The sequence below is a fragment of the Cupressus sempervirens genome, chromosome 5 (assembly GCF_028749045.1).
Source record: "Cupressus sempervirens isolate cs-2001-9-10 chromosome 5, ASM2874904v1, whole genome shotgun sequence".
Lineage (NCBI taxonomy): Eukaryota > Viridiplantae > Streptophyta > Pinopsida > Cupressales > Cupressaceae > Cupressus > Cupressus sempervirens.
Window position 1 is genome coordinate 746,903,256 of NC_143122.1, and position 14,287 is coordinate 746,917,542.

The following is a 14,287-nucleotide window of genomic DNA, read 5'->3' on the forward strand; positions in this document are numbered from 1 at the left end:
ATTTCATATCAGTTTGGTTTTCTACTATATTGTAGACATTTAAATGTTAAAATAGATCTAAATACATGTATTGGATCATGGTTATACTTCTATGATAGATTATTAGTGTGTTGTGTTGTTTTCAGGAGCCCTATGAGCATTGTTTTTGTCCTTCATTTGGGAGCTATTGTGCAAACTCTATACAGATCTAGAAATTTTATTTTGTGAGCCATTATGCCAGCAAAATTTATGTAAAAATGACTAATTTCATATTTATTAATAATATGTGAAGCTATGAATTTTTTTTGGCACTATTTTGGGTATACCCAATTTGGGTTTTATTGAGAAATTGGTTGATTTGTGAAAATATTGGTTGTTTGATTTTAAATCTAATTAGAGGCTTTAAATATCATATAAAATTAGAAAGGGGAGATTACATTTTGTTTCGAGAAAGTTTCCATTTTTAACAGGTTTCCATTTCGAGAAAGTTTTTCCAAAGTTAAATAAATTTAAAATTATTTCGGTAATTTGAACATTATTATTATTAATAATTCTAATAAGTATTGCTAAAATTTTAAAATTAATTATTTGAAAATTTGATTTATCACTTTATTATTTAAATATAATTTTAAAGTAAATTGAAAATTTAAAAAAAAAATTGGGAGAATTAATATTTTTTTATAAGCTTGGATGTGTTTATATGGTTCAAATATATGAAAATGATTTATATTATTAAGGGAAATTATTTATATCTTTGATAATTCTAAAACCTTAGTAGTTATCATACTTTGAAAAGACAAAAATTGAAACCCTGGTTATTATCAAATCTTTATGTTTTGAAATTGAAAGTGAAAATTTGAAAACCTATAAGTGAAAATTGAACCTTTGTGTTTTCAAAAACTAATGAGTTATGAAAGTTACATTGTTATATACTTTATATGATGCTTGGTATTTCATGTTGGGTTTCAAGGTTTGACTTAGTACTTTGACCAAATCAAGATGTTTACTAGAGGCTTGGGGATTTTTTTGTGATGTCATGATGATGTTTTATATATGATGTTTTATACTTGATCATGGTGATGTGTCACATGTCTTCTTTGATGAGTTTGATCAAATGTTTTGTTGTGCTTTCCAATTTCATGTGTATAACTGAAGTGAATTGTATGACTTTTTTGGTATAACCTTTTAGTCTTGGACCACTTATCTTTGGATTTCTTTCCAGTTGCTTGTTTAGGAATGACATGATTATTGTGATTTGTTTTAGATGATCTCATGTGATGGCATGGGTTGGTATATGCATACTTGATTTTGGATCAGTCCTGCTAGGATGATCGTATTAGTGAAATCTATGGTTTTGATCAATGATATTTCAGTACTTTCTAGTTGCTTGTTCAAGAACTAATGTGTGGCTTATGGTCATATGAGACCTTCTACTTTTGTTGAGCTTAGGGTAAGTTATCTATATGTCATGTTGGGAAGTGGGTTGAAATGGAGGCCGGAGCACTAAGTGGCTCCTAGGTAACCCATTGTATGTTGTTTTAATAAGTGATAACATTCCATTAAATGGGTTTAAAACAAATTAATAAGATATTTGTGCCACAAAAGTCACTAAGGGGCTAGAGTATTGAGAAACTGCTAGGGTAACCTTAGAGTTGACTTGTTAATATGCCTTGTCTGTACGAAAGGATACCAATGCCGCATAGAGACACTAGGGGGTTCAGATTCCATAGAGACTTCTAGGGTAACCTTAGAGTTGGCTCATGTGATGAAACTTTCCCACCTACATATTAGATCTCCTACATGTCTTTGTTGCCTCTGGGATTAGATAATACTTGTATCTTGATACCCTTTGAGATAGTTTTCTTTTAGGTGATTCCTTGAACCTAGATGTTAGCTATGACTTGTGTTTTTATATCTGTATGGGACTTGAGTTCATCTCCTTAGCATGGTGGGAGAGGACCATTTATGTTCCATGAGGTCAGGTGGTAGTGTATTTTTCTTATACCATTGAGATCTGGCCGTTGGATTTTGTTGTTGGATGTACCTATGCAATTGATCCTTTCTTTCTAATCTTATATTTCTATTGGATGATTATGTCCTTTTATACTATACTTTATTTGTCATAGATCATATGAGATGATGTATTTTATATATGGTGTATATTCTTTGACCTTATCATATTTTCTAACTTGTACAACAAATGATTAAGCATTTCTAATTATTGCCAGATGGCATCTTATATAATTGTATATTGTTTAAATGGATTTGTACTTGTGATTAGTCTTTGATGTGGTTATGTTGTGTATTGGGTTAAGTATTAACTAAACTTAAATGTGATTCAACATCACAAAACCTTAAGAGATGTAATCTGTTTATGATGGTTGTATGCATGTGTGTTATTGCTTTTGCTATTTTATCTCTTGTTGTTATTGGTTTTGCTATATTATATGTTGCTATTATCTTTCAAAAAAAAAAAAAATTGATAAACTTAGTGAAACTTTAGGTTAACTTATTTTGGGTTCCCTAGCGAGGCATTACATGAAGAAGCATTGTACTGTGAAGAAACTATGGAACGGAGACACATGGCAGCATCTCACATTTTTGCAAAATGAGAAGTCCATCTCATGAAAACACAAGGGTTATTGATGTAGATCTTCCCTTTATTTCCAATAGACAATTGAGATGTAGCAAGGAGACCCCCAAGATGCACTGGATCCAATAGCTATCATGCAATTTTGGGCTTCAGAGCCTTGTAGACACCAAAGGTGGGACCCTCCATCGTGGCACAAATTTTGGGTCCCAAAGCCTTGAGAAAGCATCATAGGGTGAGGAAACATCGTAATGGCAATGCATGGAAGCATCTTGCACTCCTAGTAAGATGGGCAAATAGCTTGCAAAAACATGAGAGTTGTCAGATCTCATAGCGCAAGTCACCCAACAAAGAGAAAACCAAGTCAACTAAGAAAAAGAAGAAATTGCAGCTCTGTTAGAGAACAAAAAGAGTCGACTAGGTCAATGAAAGGATTGAGCTAACATTAATTTTTAGTTGCCAACATAGCATGATGACCTACTGCAAAGAAAATATCCTATTGAAGGTTTCTCTGATTGGATATCAATGATCGGCTAAATGGGGGGAAAATGGCCAACAGTATCTAGGAATAAGATATATCAAAATGTGAGGAAGAATCCCTTATACACCTAATTCCAAGTGCAAACTTAAATAAAGAGAATACAAGAATCAAGCATAAATTTGAAAATTTGAATTAATTCCCAAAATATAAAATATTTATCACCTGCAAGACCAAGTCATCTTTGTCTTGGACCCTAATAAGGAGAAACTTATCCTTGACTTGGTCCCTATGGGATTAGGTCAAATTGGTCCTGGCCCAACCAAGTTCTAGTTTCAAACTTACCCAGAATCAATAGGTGAGAAAACCCTAAATTTATTAGATAAAAATGAATAAAAGAGCTAAAAACAAGAACAAACATATTTGTGGTCTAGGAGTTCAACAAAGAGGAGTTAAAATGTCTTACGAGCCCCAAAGTCAATGGGTGCTTCTAGATTGTATAATTCTATCAAATTTGTTCTTGCAAAAAAGAAAAAAAAATTGTCGATTTTTCATTTTGATGATGAAATAAACTAATTTTATAATTTTGAAAATTGATTCTCTAATGTATTTAAACTATAATATTATTGATATAAATAACTTTATCTCTAAAAATTATTCGTATCTACTATTTTAATTCAAGTTTATGCCTATAGAGATGAGCATCTGTATAAAACTAAACCTAAATATATAGAAGTGAACTTAGAAAAAATTATAATTATAATTTAGCTATATTGTCTTGGTGTCTCCATGTTTGAAGTGTGGTTGTTTCTACATGTTTTACAAGATTTTTAAGTGAGGTTTAGGTTCTTAGTCAAACCTTGAAACATGTTACTACGTTTATTATTCTAAATATATCCTCAATGATTTTTAAATATTTATATGTCAATTTAAATATATAAATTATGGATGATCTAGTCATCATCTCTCTATAAGATGTGCTCAAATTTGAATTCTCAATGGGTAGGAGTCTAGAAAATCGTGAAAATAACATTAGTGCATGGTGTATAAAGGGTCAAAGTTGATATGGGACACTATTTATCCTTCAATTCAGCTAATAGCTAGGTGAAAATCAATGAACATACTATTTTCTTCTAATGAGCCAAGGTTTTTTTAGGATTCTAATGGTTTTTTAGGGAACATCACAGTCCACCCTCCCCAAAATTGTGTATCCTCAAGTAATGCAAGCCTTTGGTATAAGTGGTATCTTGCTATGTAACTTGGTTATTCAATGCAAAAACCCTGAAATGGTACTTTCAACTTGAGATTAGAAATATATTATTTTGAAAAATATAAGCTTATCAAATCTTAAAACATCATTATATTCAATTTAAAATATTAAGAGTAATTTAGTTTACTTATCTTGATGTATTGTGGTTCTAGCTTGCTCCTCGTTATACATTGCCTTATCCCATGACGAATCTTGATGAGCAATCCTTATAATCCCTAGGAAAGACTTTATTTCTTCCCAAACCTTATGGATACCCTTTTGGGACATATCCATCTCTATAATCCTTAAGAGATATGTTATCTTGTCCCAGGCCTCTGTGGATATCTCTTTAGGACTATCCATCTCTATGTAAACCTTAGGAGAGACTTTATCTCATCCTAGGCCTAAAAATATTCAATCTTTCCCTCGTAGTAGGTTCCCTAATAGTTATCACATAACTAAAATGTAGTAGGGTTCCCTATTAGGCATTCTCCCTTAACTACCACTAGAATAGGGTCCCCTTGGTGGTTCTCCCTCAACTATGTATGCAATAGTGTTCCCTTAATAGTTCTCCCTTATTTAAAATCTAGCGGAGGATCCATATAATGGTTTTCCTCAACTATCACTATAATGTGGTACCCTCTATGATTATCCCTTAACTGTAGCCTGTGTCTCTTCTACAATAGGGTGTTATAATAGTTATCCCTTAGTCATAGAGAAGTAGGGTTCCATTGAAGTAGTTATCCCTAACATGATACTATAATAGGATTCCCTAATGACTCTCCCATAATTACAACCTTGGGAAGGTGTTAACAGTAAGGTTCCCTTAGTGGTTCTCCTAGAATTATAGTGCAGTAGGCTTACCTTGTAATGGTTTTTCCTTATTACTACTACAATAGGGTAACCTTATTGATGCTCTCTTAATTTCCACTCCATCCCTTCATTATAATTGTATCTAAAGTGTCTATAATAATCATAAACATTATTTACATAAATATATTATTTAATATTTATTAAAACATTCTGATTTGAATATAAGTCATGACTATAGTTGAACCTTGTCAAAGCTCAAATTGCTTCTTATTTCATCATTCTTTATTTGGATGTTGTTAATACTCCCTTATTCATATTTTTCTTTCTTATGTGGAGTTCCATCCTCCTTTGTTTCTATTGTTTCTACTAATATATGGAGTTAATCTTCTTGTCATACTTATGTCCTAGTTCCCTAGGACTTATGCATATTAAACATAATCCCTTCTTCAATATGTCCTATTTTTATTTTAGTGCTTCCTTTTTTTGTAATTGGTTTCCCCTACTTCATCTTCCTTTATATAAATAATATTATTTTTCTTTGTAATATTTTTTTTTGAATCTTCGTGCCTACATTTTATCTTTGTTGAAAATTTCTTGAAACTTTTTTTTGATGGATTCTATTCAACCTTCCTTTCTTTTTTGATGACTTCTTCTAAACTTTGAGGTTCAAATGGTTTTACAATTTTTTAGGTGGGGTATTTAAGTCCTTCTATACACATTTAAGTGAGCCTCTTTTGGGAAATATTCAAGACCATAATATATAACCCTTGGAACTTGCGAGAAAAATCTTCTACAATTCCTATCAATTTGAGTTTGGTAATTTCCTGGAAGTACCAATTGGGGTTACTTTCATCAAATATATTAATAATTCTTTGTAAAAATTCCCCATAGGATTTTACATCTTGGTGACCTAGAGAAATCATTCCATGAGCCACCACTCATGCGCTACTCTTTCCAAATAGAGTATTGCCAACTAGAATGTATCTTCTTCTATCATGGGGTTTAAAGTGAAGAAGGTATTTAATTTATACAGTTGTACATGAGTTTTCACTAATATATTTGAGGTATTTTTTCAATGAACATTTTTATGAACTATGATATTTCTTCTTCTTTGTCAAAATTTTAGGAGATTTTCTCTTTTTTTAAATATTGCTCACGTTCATTAGAATTTTGATGATAGACATGTTTGTTAGAAAATTATATAGAAACATTCATCATAATTATGATTAGCACAGGTGGATTTTAAATGTGTGTGTGTGCATATATATATATATATATATATATATATATATATATATATATATATATATATATATATATATATATATATATATATATATATATATATATATATATATATATATATATATATATATATATATATATGTATGTATGTATGTATAGATACAAATGTATATATATGTATATATATACATACATACATACATATATATATACATATACATATACACACACACATATATATATATATACATATATCCATATTGTTAGTAAACAGTTTTGCCTTTCAACAAGAATTATAAAACATGACTCAATACACTTGAAAAGAAGGGCAAAACATACTAATAGTTAGATAGATTATCATTTCATTGATAATCTTCTTCTGAATTGAGAGGTACTGTTGGGTGATGTGACGCGCTCCCCTGCCCATAGGTGGTTAATTATGTGGTGTTCCATGTTCACTAACAGTCATGGCTTTTGGTGCAATGGAAAATGGGCCCTACAATTGGTATCAGAACTTGGTTTTGGCCTGGTCATGGGTTCAAATCTCCCCGGTGCCTTCTCGACCCGCGTAAGCACTGGGTATGCACGTCAAGGGGGAGATTTTTGGGTGATGCGACGCGCTCCCCTGCCCACAGGTGGTTAATTATGTGGTGTTCCATGTTCACTAACAGTCATGGCTTTTGGTGCAACGGCAAATGGGCCCTACACGTACAGCTCCCTCACAAATGATATTCAATGAATATGATACCTAGTTGTGCCTTTAACCTGAAGACACAAAAGGATTTCTAACATCCGCCCATCAACATGAGGTGAATGTGATTATCAGATCTATGAATAAAGAAAGGAGGATGAATAAATAACCCTATGATTACTTATTCAACTTCCCACATTGCATTATAGAAGAGTTAAGAGGGGTTATAGATATTAGTATGCAAAAAATGTGAGTACATTAACCATAAGATTACATACATCACAAATCTGGTGTAATGAATATGACTGTGTCTAAAACAAGAAATAAAAGACCATAAGATCCTTTAAACCAAAAATACAAGTATGCAGACCATAGGATCAAACACACACATATCCTCTTTATTTGAAAAACATAATGAAATAACAATAGTATTATCCCATCCCTCCATTACAAAATAGAGATTTCTTCCCCCTCCAGCAACTATAGAACTCCCATCAGAAAAGAAGAACCCCCCCTCTTTACAAGATTTCCTTTTTTCCATTTATACCCTTACCTCCCTTAATCTCCCTTGTAACTGATTCTTGGAAATAACTAATTCCCTCTACTTTTACCATTCTTGGGTGACCTTTATTTGCATATTCCTTTTCAGTTAGAATCTTTTTCTTGAAAATAATAATGATGGCTAAATGATAAGGATTTTAATTTACTCAAGGCCAACTGTCATCAGTGGATATTCTTTTGATTAAATATGTGGATAGAGATGTATGCTTGGCATATTTCCCATGAGAAAAGCGGGTAAGATCTTTAATTTTTTTATCTATCATAACAACCTGATGTGTAATCTTGATTCTGACAGTTACAATATCTTCTCTACAAGAAAAAAACCCTATTAGTAGCTTCTGGATTGCCAAATATATTTGATTCTATGCAAAAACAAGTAGTCTTCCATCATATGTCTAAAGAGCATCACATTTCATAACTTTTAAGTCGGCTCCAACTGCTGCTACAAGATCAATTTTGTTAATTACAAGGAGATATTCTTGGGTAATCCCTGAGACACCTTTTCGAGGTATCTTATCACCCTCAAAAACATCCATGATAAAGATGATATAGTCTACTAGCTTTGTGCTGAAATTTGCAGCCAGATTATCTCCTCTAGATTCACAGAGAAGTATGTCTACTGTGAAAAGATTTGACAACTCTTCAAGAGGGCCTAAATTTATACTAATATCTTTTTGAATTGGAGCTTGTGGGCAGCCTCCAATTTCAATATTGCGGATCCATTCTGCAGGAAGAGCACCATGTTTCACCAAGAACTCGTCATCTTCTTTAGGAAAAATATCATTTGTAACTGCTGCAATGTCGTAGTTTTCTCGCAAAGCCTGATAGAGAGCCAACATCAAAGCAAATTTTCCCAGTGCCAACTTGACTACCAATGCCAATGGTAAAGCTCGCTTCTTAAAATCTCTATTTTTAAGTCGCTGTGGGGTTCATATTTTAGAATCGAGCATCTTACATTTAAGCACCTTTGGTTTCATATGCCATATCCATGAGTTCATTGAATCTAGGTGCAAAATTACAGATGTGTCCCCAACCACAAAGCCATGTAGAGAAGTCCACACAAGGGTACTCAGCAAGAGTTCTTTTGCTACCTCAAAAGGTAGAATAGCATTGTTTGGATCTACCTTTGATAGCTTCTCATTGTCCCCAGTCACCATTATCTGCAGCTTGAATTATTCCATAGCTTGAAGTCCAATTGATGTAATCTCAAGCTTGGGAACATTCTCTTTTAGTGACACTTTAAACAAATGTCTTATACTCATTACTTGAGCCTGAATTCCCAAAGTGTTTGAATTGATTTTTGTGGCACCACATAAATATAGTGATCTTCTAACACTCCAAGTGTGTGATATAGTCTCACATCATAACCTGTCAAGAAGATATATTATCAAATTTAAACTTTGAATATTAGCCCTACCAATCACCAATTTGGACACAATCTAGTTCTTTTGATAATTTGATTCTTCAACTAGTCCGAGTGTCTAGTCCTAAACTAGATTTGAGTAGTGATGAACTCTGAATCATCGGGCTCCTAAATCTGAACTTCGAGATATCTTTATGACAATATTTTCTTCACAAATCATAGTTCATGAACCATCATCAGCAATTTAAAAAAAAAAAAACCAAAATTTTCTTTGCAGAATTAGCTTGGGAGTTTAGAATGTGGGTGTTAAAGGCAGGGTAACAATTGGCTCTGATTGGGGATGTTGGCTGTAAGGGACACAAAGAATCTAGCAATCTCTGGAAGAGACCAACACTTTATCCATTGGGTAACAGAGTCATGGATTAATAAAGAATCTTGGGGCTGCTTGTAGAGAAGAAAATAGGGTAGGGAAACACACCAAACAACTACACTATCAACACCAAAAAAGAAAACTAAAACTAGGAACAACAAAAAATTTATGTACAAAGGATAGGGCAAGCAGCCCATACCTCCAAAGATGGATCTGACTGCTCATGTGAATCCATTGATTGGCTGGGAAAAGTATCTGTCAGTGTAGAAGAGAGGTTGATATATTAGATGTACCATTCCCAACAGATAATTAATGACTGTTGAAAGGAGAAATTTGACCACAATATGCTACAGCAGCTTAGGAATCTTGTCAAATCCAAAAAGCCAACTTACATCACAAAATTCAGGTTGTCCTATCCCTGTTGGAACCTTTAAATCAAAACCTGAGGCTAGGCTTGCTGAAAATCTACCTCTTATAAGTCCACCAGCAATTTCATGTTTAAAATAGAATGCCTCCAAACCTTGAGGCTGAGACCATTCCTTTTGAATTAGTGTGGAATCAAATAGAAAGACCTCATATTCTACCTCCTCCTCAAGCTCAAAAACATTAGGCTTTAGATTATCACCCAATACATTTTGATCAACACCAGGCCAAACAAAGGAAGCATTTGAATCTTTTAAAGAAATTGAAGGGATCAAAGTTAAATTATTCTTTGCCTCAACCAAACTTGAATGGTCTTCATTATACACTCTTGTGTCAATTCCCTTAGTTAACCATGAATGATTCCTTGAGGGAACTTCTTGTTGGCTATTATGTTGTGGATTAATTATTACTTCCTTGTTTTGCTGGTGTATGAACTTGCTACTGGAATTTTTGAGACAACCTCCTTCCTTCTTTTTTCCATCATATATAAGATCATAGGGTACAAAGAGAGGATTATCTTTAATTGTAAAATCTTCAATGAATTCAACAGGTAAGTATAATGCATTCACACTGCCCCAAACAATCTCACCATCATCATTTTGGGATTGATTCCCTACTATTGTCATATGAACCATATCTTTGTCTTGGCACACACAAGAACAATCAGAATTTAGAATTTCTTTTTGAAAATTAGAAGTTGAACTATCCTTAGGACATAGAGATAAGAGTAATGGTTTTTCAAGACTACTTTCAATGACCATAGGATCAAACTTAGTAGAAAAAACCTCTTCTTGCTGCATGTGATTAGAATCTTCATTAGGTGAAAATAAAGGTTGGAAATCGTAAGTTTTTAACTCTTTATCATCACTTACCAACAACTCTTCTATGACATGAGGCTCTTACTAAAAATGCAGCTCCTCTTGTTGACTTTGTTGTTGATCTTCCTTGTACTGCTGATCAAAACTCCATGGCATTGACGATTCTAACATTATTATTGAAACACTTGGATTTTCTGAGACCAAGGGGTGAGAGAATGAGGGTTCTTTAATCTCTAATTCTTCTCTTGATATCTTTGCAGCAACTAGAATTTTTTGATCAAGCTTTTTGAGATCATTGAATCTTTGGTACACACAATCTAGTAGTATGGAGGATCGACGATCCTCAGAAGGATTCAACTTTCTTTTTTCAGCTTCACAGATGCTCCCTTTGAAGGTATTCCACAAATACTGGAGCATTGGATCTTTCTCAGAATTTATCTCATTAACAATAGGTATCTTTTGAGGCTAATTTTTAATCCCATTTCTTGATCACTCATGACTATATAGTTGCAAGAAATATAACTTGATGAAATCACTGGAGCTTCTTCCTCCACAACTTCCAATTCTTTCTCGAGCTATAACACTTTTCTCTTGCATGCTTTCAAATCTTTGAGCTTTTGAAATCTATGACATAAACTCATCCACAACAAGGAAGAGTTATGGTCATCTTCAAGACTTATCTTTAGTTTCACAACCTTTGAAATGCTTTGTTTATAATGTTCCCAGAAATCTTGTAGAACCTTATCATTCATTTGAAGGATCTTCGGGATAGTGGGGTCTGGTCTTTTTCCCATTCTTGTAACTCTCTAGGATTTGCAAGAAGAATTAGTAGAGTCACCTCTTTATTAGAGTCACCAATCTCCTGTATGTGGAGATATACATATAAACTGAGGAAACAATTATTCAGCACTGATCTTCTCATTCGATTCCCCAACAGAGTTGCCAAAAAACTGTTAGTAAATAGTTTTTCCTTTCAACAAGAATTATAAAACATGACTCAATACACCCAAAAAGAAGGGAAAAATGTACTAACAATTGGATAGATTATCATTTCATTGATAATCTTCCTCTGAATTGAGAGGTACAACTCCCTCACAAATGATATTCAATGAATATGATACCTAGTTGTGCCTTTAACCTAAAGACACAAAAGGATTTCTAACATCTGCCCATCAACATGAGGTGAATGTGATTATTAGATCTATGAATAAAGAAAGGAGGATGAATAAATAACCCTATGATTACTTATTCAACTTCCCACATTGCATTACAGAAGAGTTAAGAGGGGTTATAGATATTAGTATGCAAAAAATCTGAGTACATTAACCATAAGATTACATACATCACAAATCTGGTGTAATGAATATGACTATGTCTAAAACAAGAAATAAAAGACCATAAGATCCTTTAAACTAGAAATATGAGTATGCAGACCATAGGATCAAACACATGCATATCCTCTTTATTTCAAAAACATAATGAAATAACAATAGTATTATCCCATCCCTCCATTACAAAATAGAGATTTCTTCCCCCTCCAACAGCTATAGAACTCCCATCAGAAAAGAAGACCCCCCCCTCTTTACGAGATTTCTTTTTTTCCATTTATACTGTTACCTCCCTTAATCTCCCTTGTAACCGATTCTTGGAAATAACTAATTCCCTCAACTTTTACCATTCTTGGGTGACCTTTATTTGCATATTCCTTTTCAGTTGCAATCTTTTTCTTGAAAATAATAATGATAGCTAAACGATAAGGATTTTAATTTACTCAAGGCCAACTATCATCAGCGGATATTCTTTTGATTAAATATGTGGACAGAGATGTATACTTGGCATATTTCCCATGAGAGCGGGTAAGATCTTCAATTTTTTTATTTGTCATAACAACTTGATGTGTAATCTTCATTTCGACAGTTACAATATCTGCTCTACAAGGAAAAAACCCTATCAGTAGCTTCTAGATTGCCAAATATATTTGATTCTATGCAAAAACAAGTGGTCTTCCATCATATGTCTGAAGAGCATCACGCTTCATAACTTTTAAGTCGGCTCCAACTGCTACTACAAGATCACTTTTGTTAATTACAAGGAGATCTACTTGGGTAATCCCTGAGGCACCTTTTTGAGGTATCTTATCACCCTTAGAATCATCCATGATAAAGATGATATAGTCTGCTAGCTTTTTGCTGAAATTTGTAGCCAGATTATCTCCTCCAGATTCACAGAGAAGTATGTCTTCTGTGAAAAGATTTGACAACTCTTCAAGAGGGCCTAAATTTATACTAATATCTTTTTGAATTGCAGCATGTGGGCAGCCTCCAATTTCAATAGTGCGGATCCTTTCTGTAGGAAGAGCACCATGTTTCACCAAGAACTCGTCATCTTCTTTAGTAAAAATATCATTTGTAACTGTTGCAATGTCGTAGTTTTCTTGCAAAGCCTGACAAAGGGCAAACATCAAAGAAGATTTTCCGAGTGCCAACTAGACTACCAATGCCAATAGTAAAGCTCACTTCTTAAAATCTATGTTTGTAAGTCACTATGGGGTTCATATTTTAGAACTGAGCATCTTACATTTAAGCACCTTTGGTGTCATATGCCATATTCATGAGTTCATTGAATCTGGGTGCCAAATTACAGACCTGTCCCCAACCACAAAGCCATGTAGAGAAGTCCACACAAGGGCATTCAACAGGAGTTCTTTTGCTACCTCAAAAGGCAGAATAGCATTGTTTGGATCTACCTCTGACAGCTTCTCATTGTCCCCAGTCGCCATTATCTGCAGCTTGAATTATTCCATAGCTTGAAATGAGAAATTATAAAGGAAGCCGCCTGGACCATACACGAAGTCCAATTGATATAATCCCAAGCTCAGGAACGTTCTCTTTTAGTGACACTTTAAAAAAATGTCTTATACTCATTACTTGAGCCTGAATTCCCAAAGTGTTTGAATCGAGTTTTGTGGCACCACATAAATATCGTGATCTTCTAACACTCCAAGTGTGTGATATAGTCTCACATCATAACCCATCAAGAAGATATATTATCAAATTTAAACTTGGAATCTTAGCCCTACCAATCACCAATTTGGACACAATTTGGTTCTTTTGATAATTTGATTCTTCAACTAGTCCAAGTGTCTAGTCCTGAACTAGATCTGAGTAGTGATGAACTCTGAATTACCGGGCACCTAAATCTAAACTTGAAGTTGAAGCTGAACTTGAAGTTTTGCACTTGATGACTCAAATTTGACATATCTTTACGACACTATTTTATTCATAGATCATAGTTCATGAACCATCATTAGCAATTGAAAAAAAAAAAACAAAATTTGCTTTACAGAATTAGCTTGGGAGTTTAGAATGTGGGTGCTAAAAGTAGGGTAACACATATATAGATATATACATACATATATATATATATATATATACACACATATATATTTATATATATACATAAATATGCATATATACATACATATATGTATATGTATTTATATATCTATAGAGAAGTCCACACAAGGGCACTCAGCAGGAGTTCTTTTGCTACCTCAAAAGGCAGAGTAACATTGTTTGGATCTACCTCTAACAGCTTCTCATTGCCCCCAGTCGCCATTATCTATAGCTTGAATTATTGCATAGCTTGAAATGAGAAATTATAAAGGAAGCCACTTGGACCATATATGAAGTCCAATTGATGTAATC

General features: G+C 33.4%; 1 protein-coding gene and 1 pseudogene across 1 annotated transcript; both read right to left on the reverse strand.

Annotated features, from left to right (window-relative positions):
- Nucleotides 1-8,001: 8,001 nt before the first annotated feature.
- On the reverse strand, nucleotides 8,002-8,520 carry LOC149558075 (urease accessory protein G pseudogene; annotated as a pseudogene).
- Nucleotides 8,521-12,564: 4,044 nt separating this feature from the next.
- Nucleotides 12,565-13,105, reverse strand: LOC149558076 (urease accessory protein G-like). The gene has a single exon (XM_089786090.1). The coding sequence runs from the start codon at nucleotides 13,039-13,041 to the stop codon at nucleotides 12,565-12,567; it is 477 nt and encodes a 158-aa protein (XP_089642216.1). The 5' UTR covers nucleotides 13,042-13,105.
- Between the last annotated feature and the right edge of the window lie 1,182 nt (nucleotides 13,106-14,287).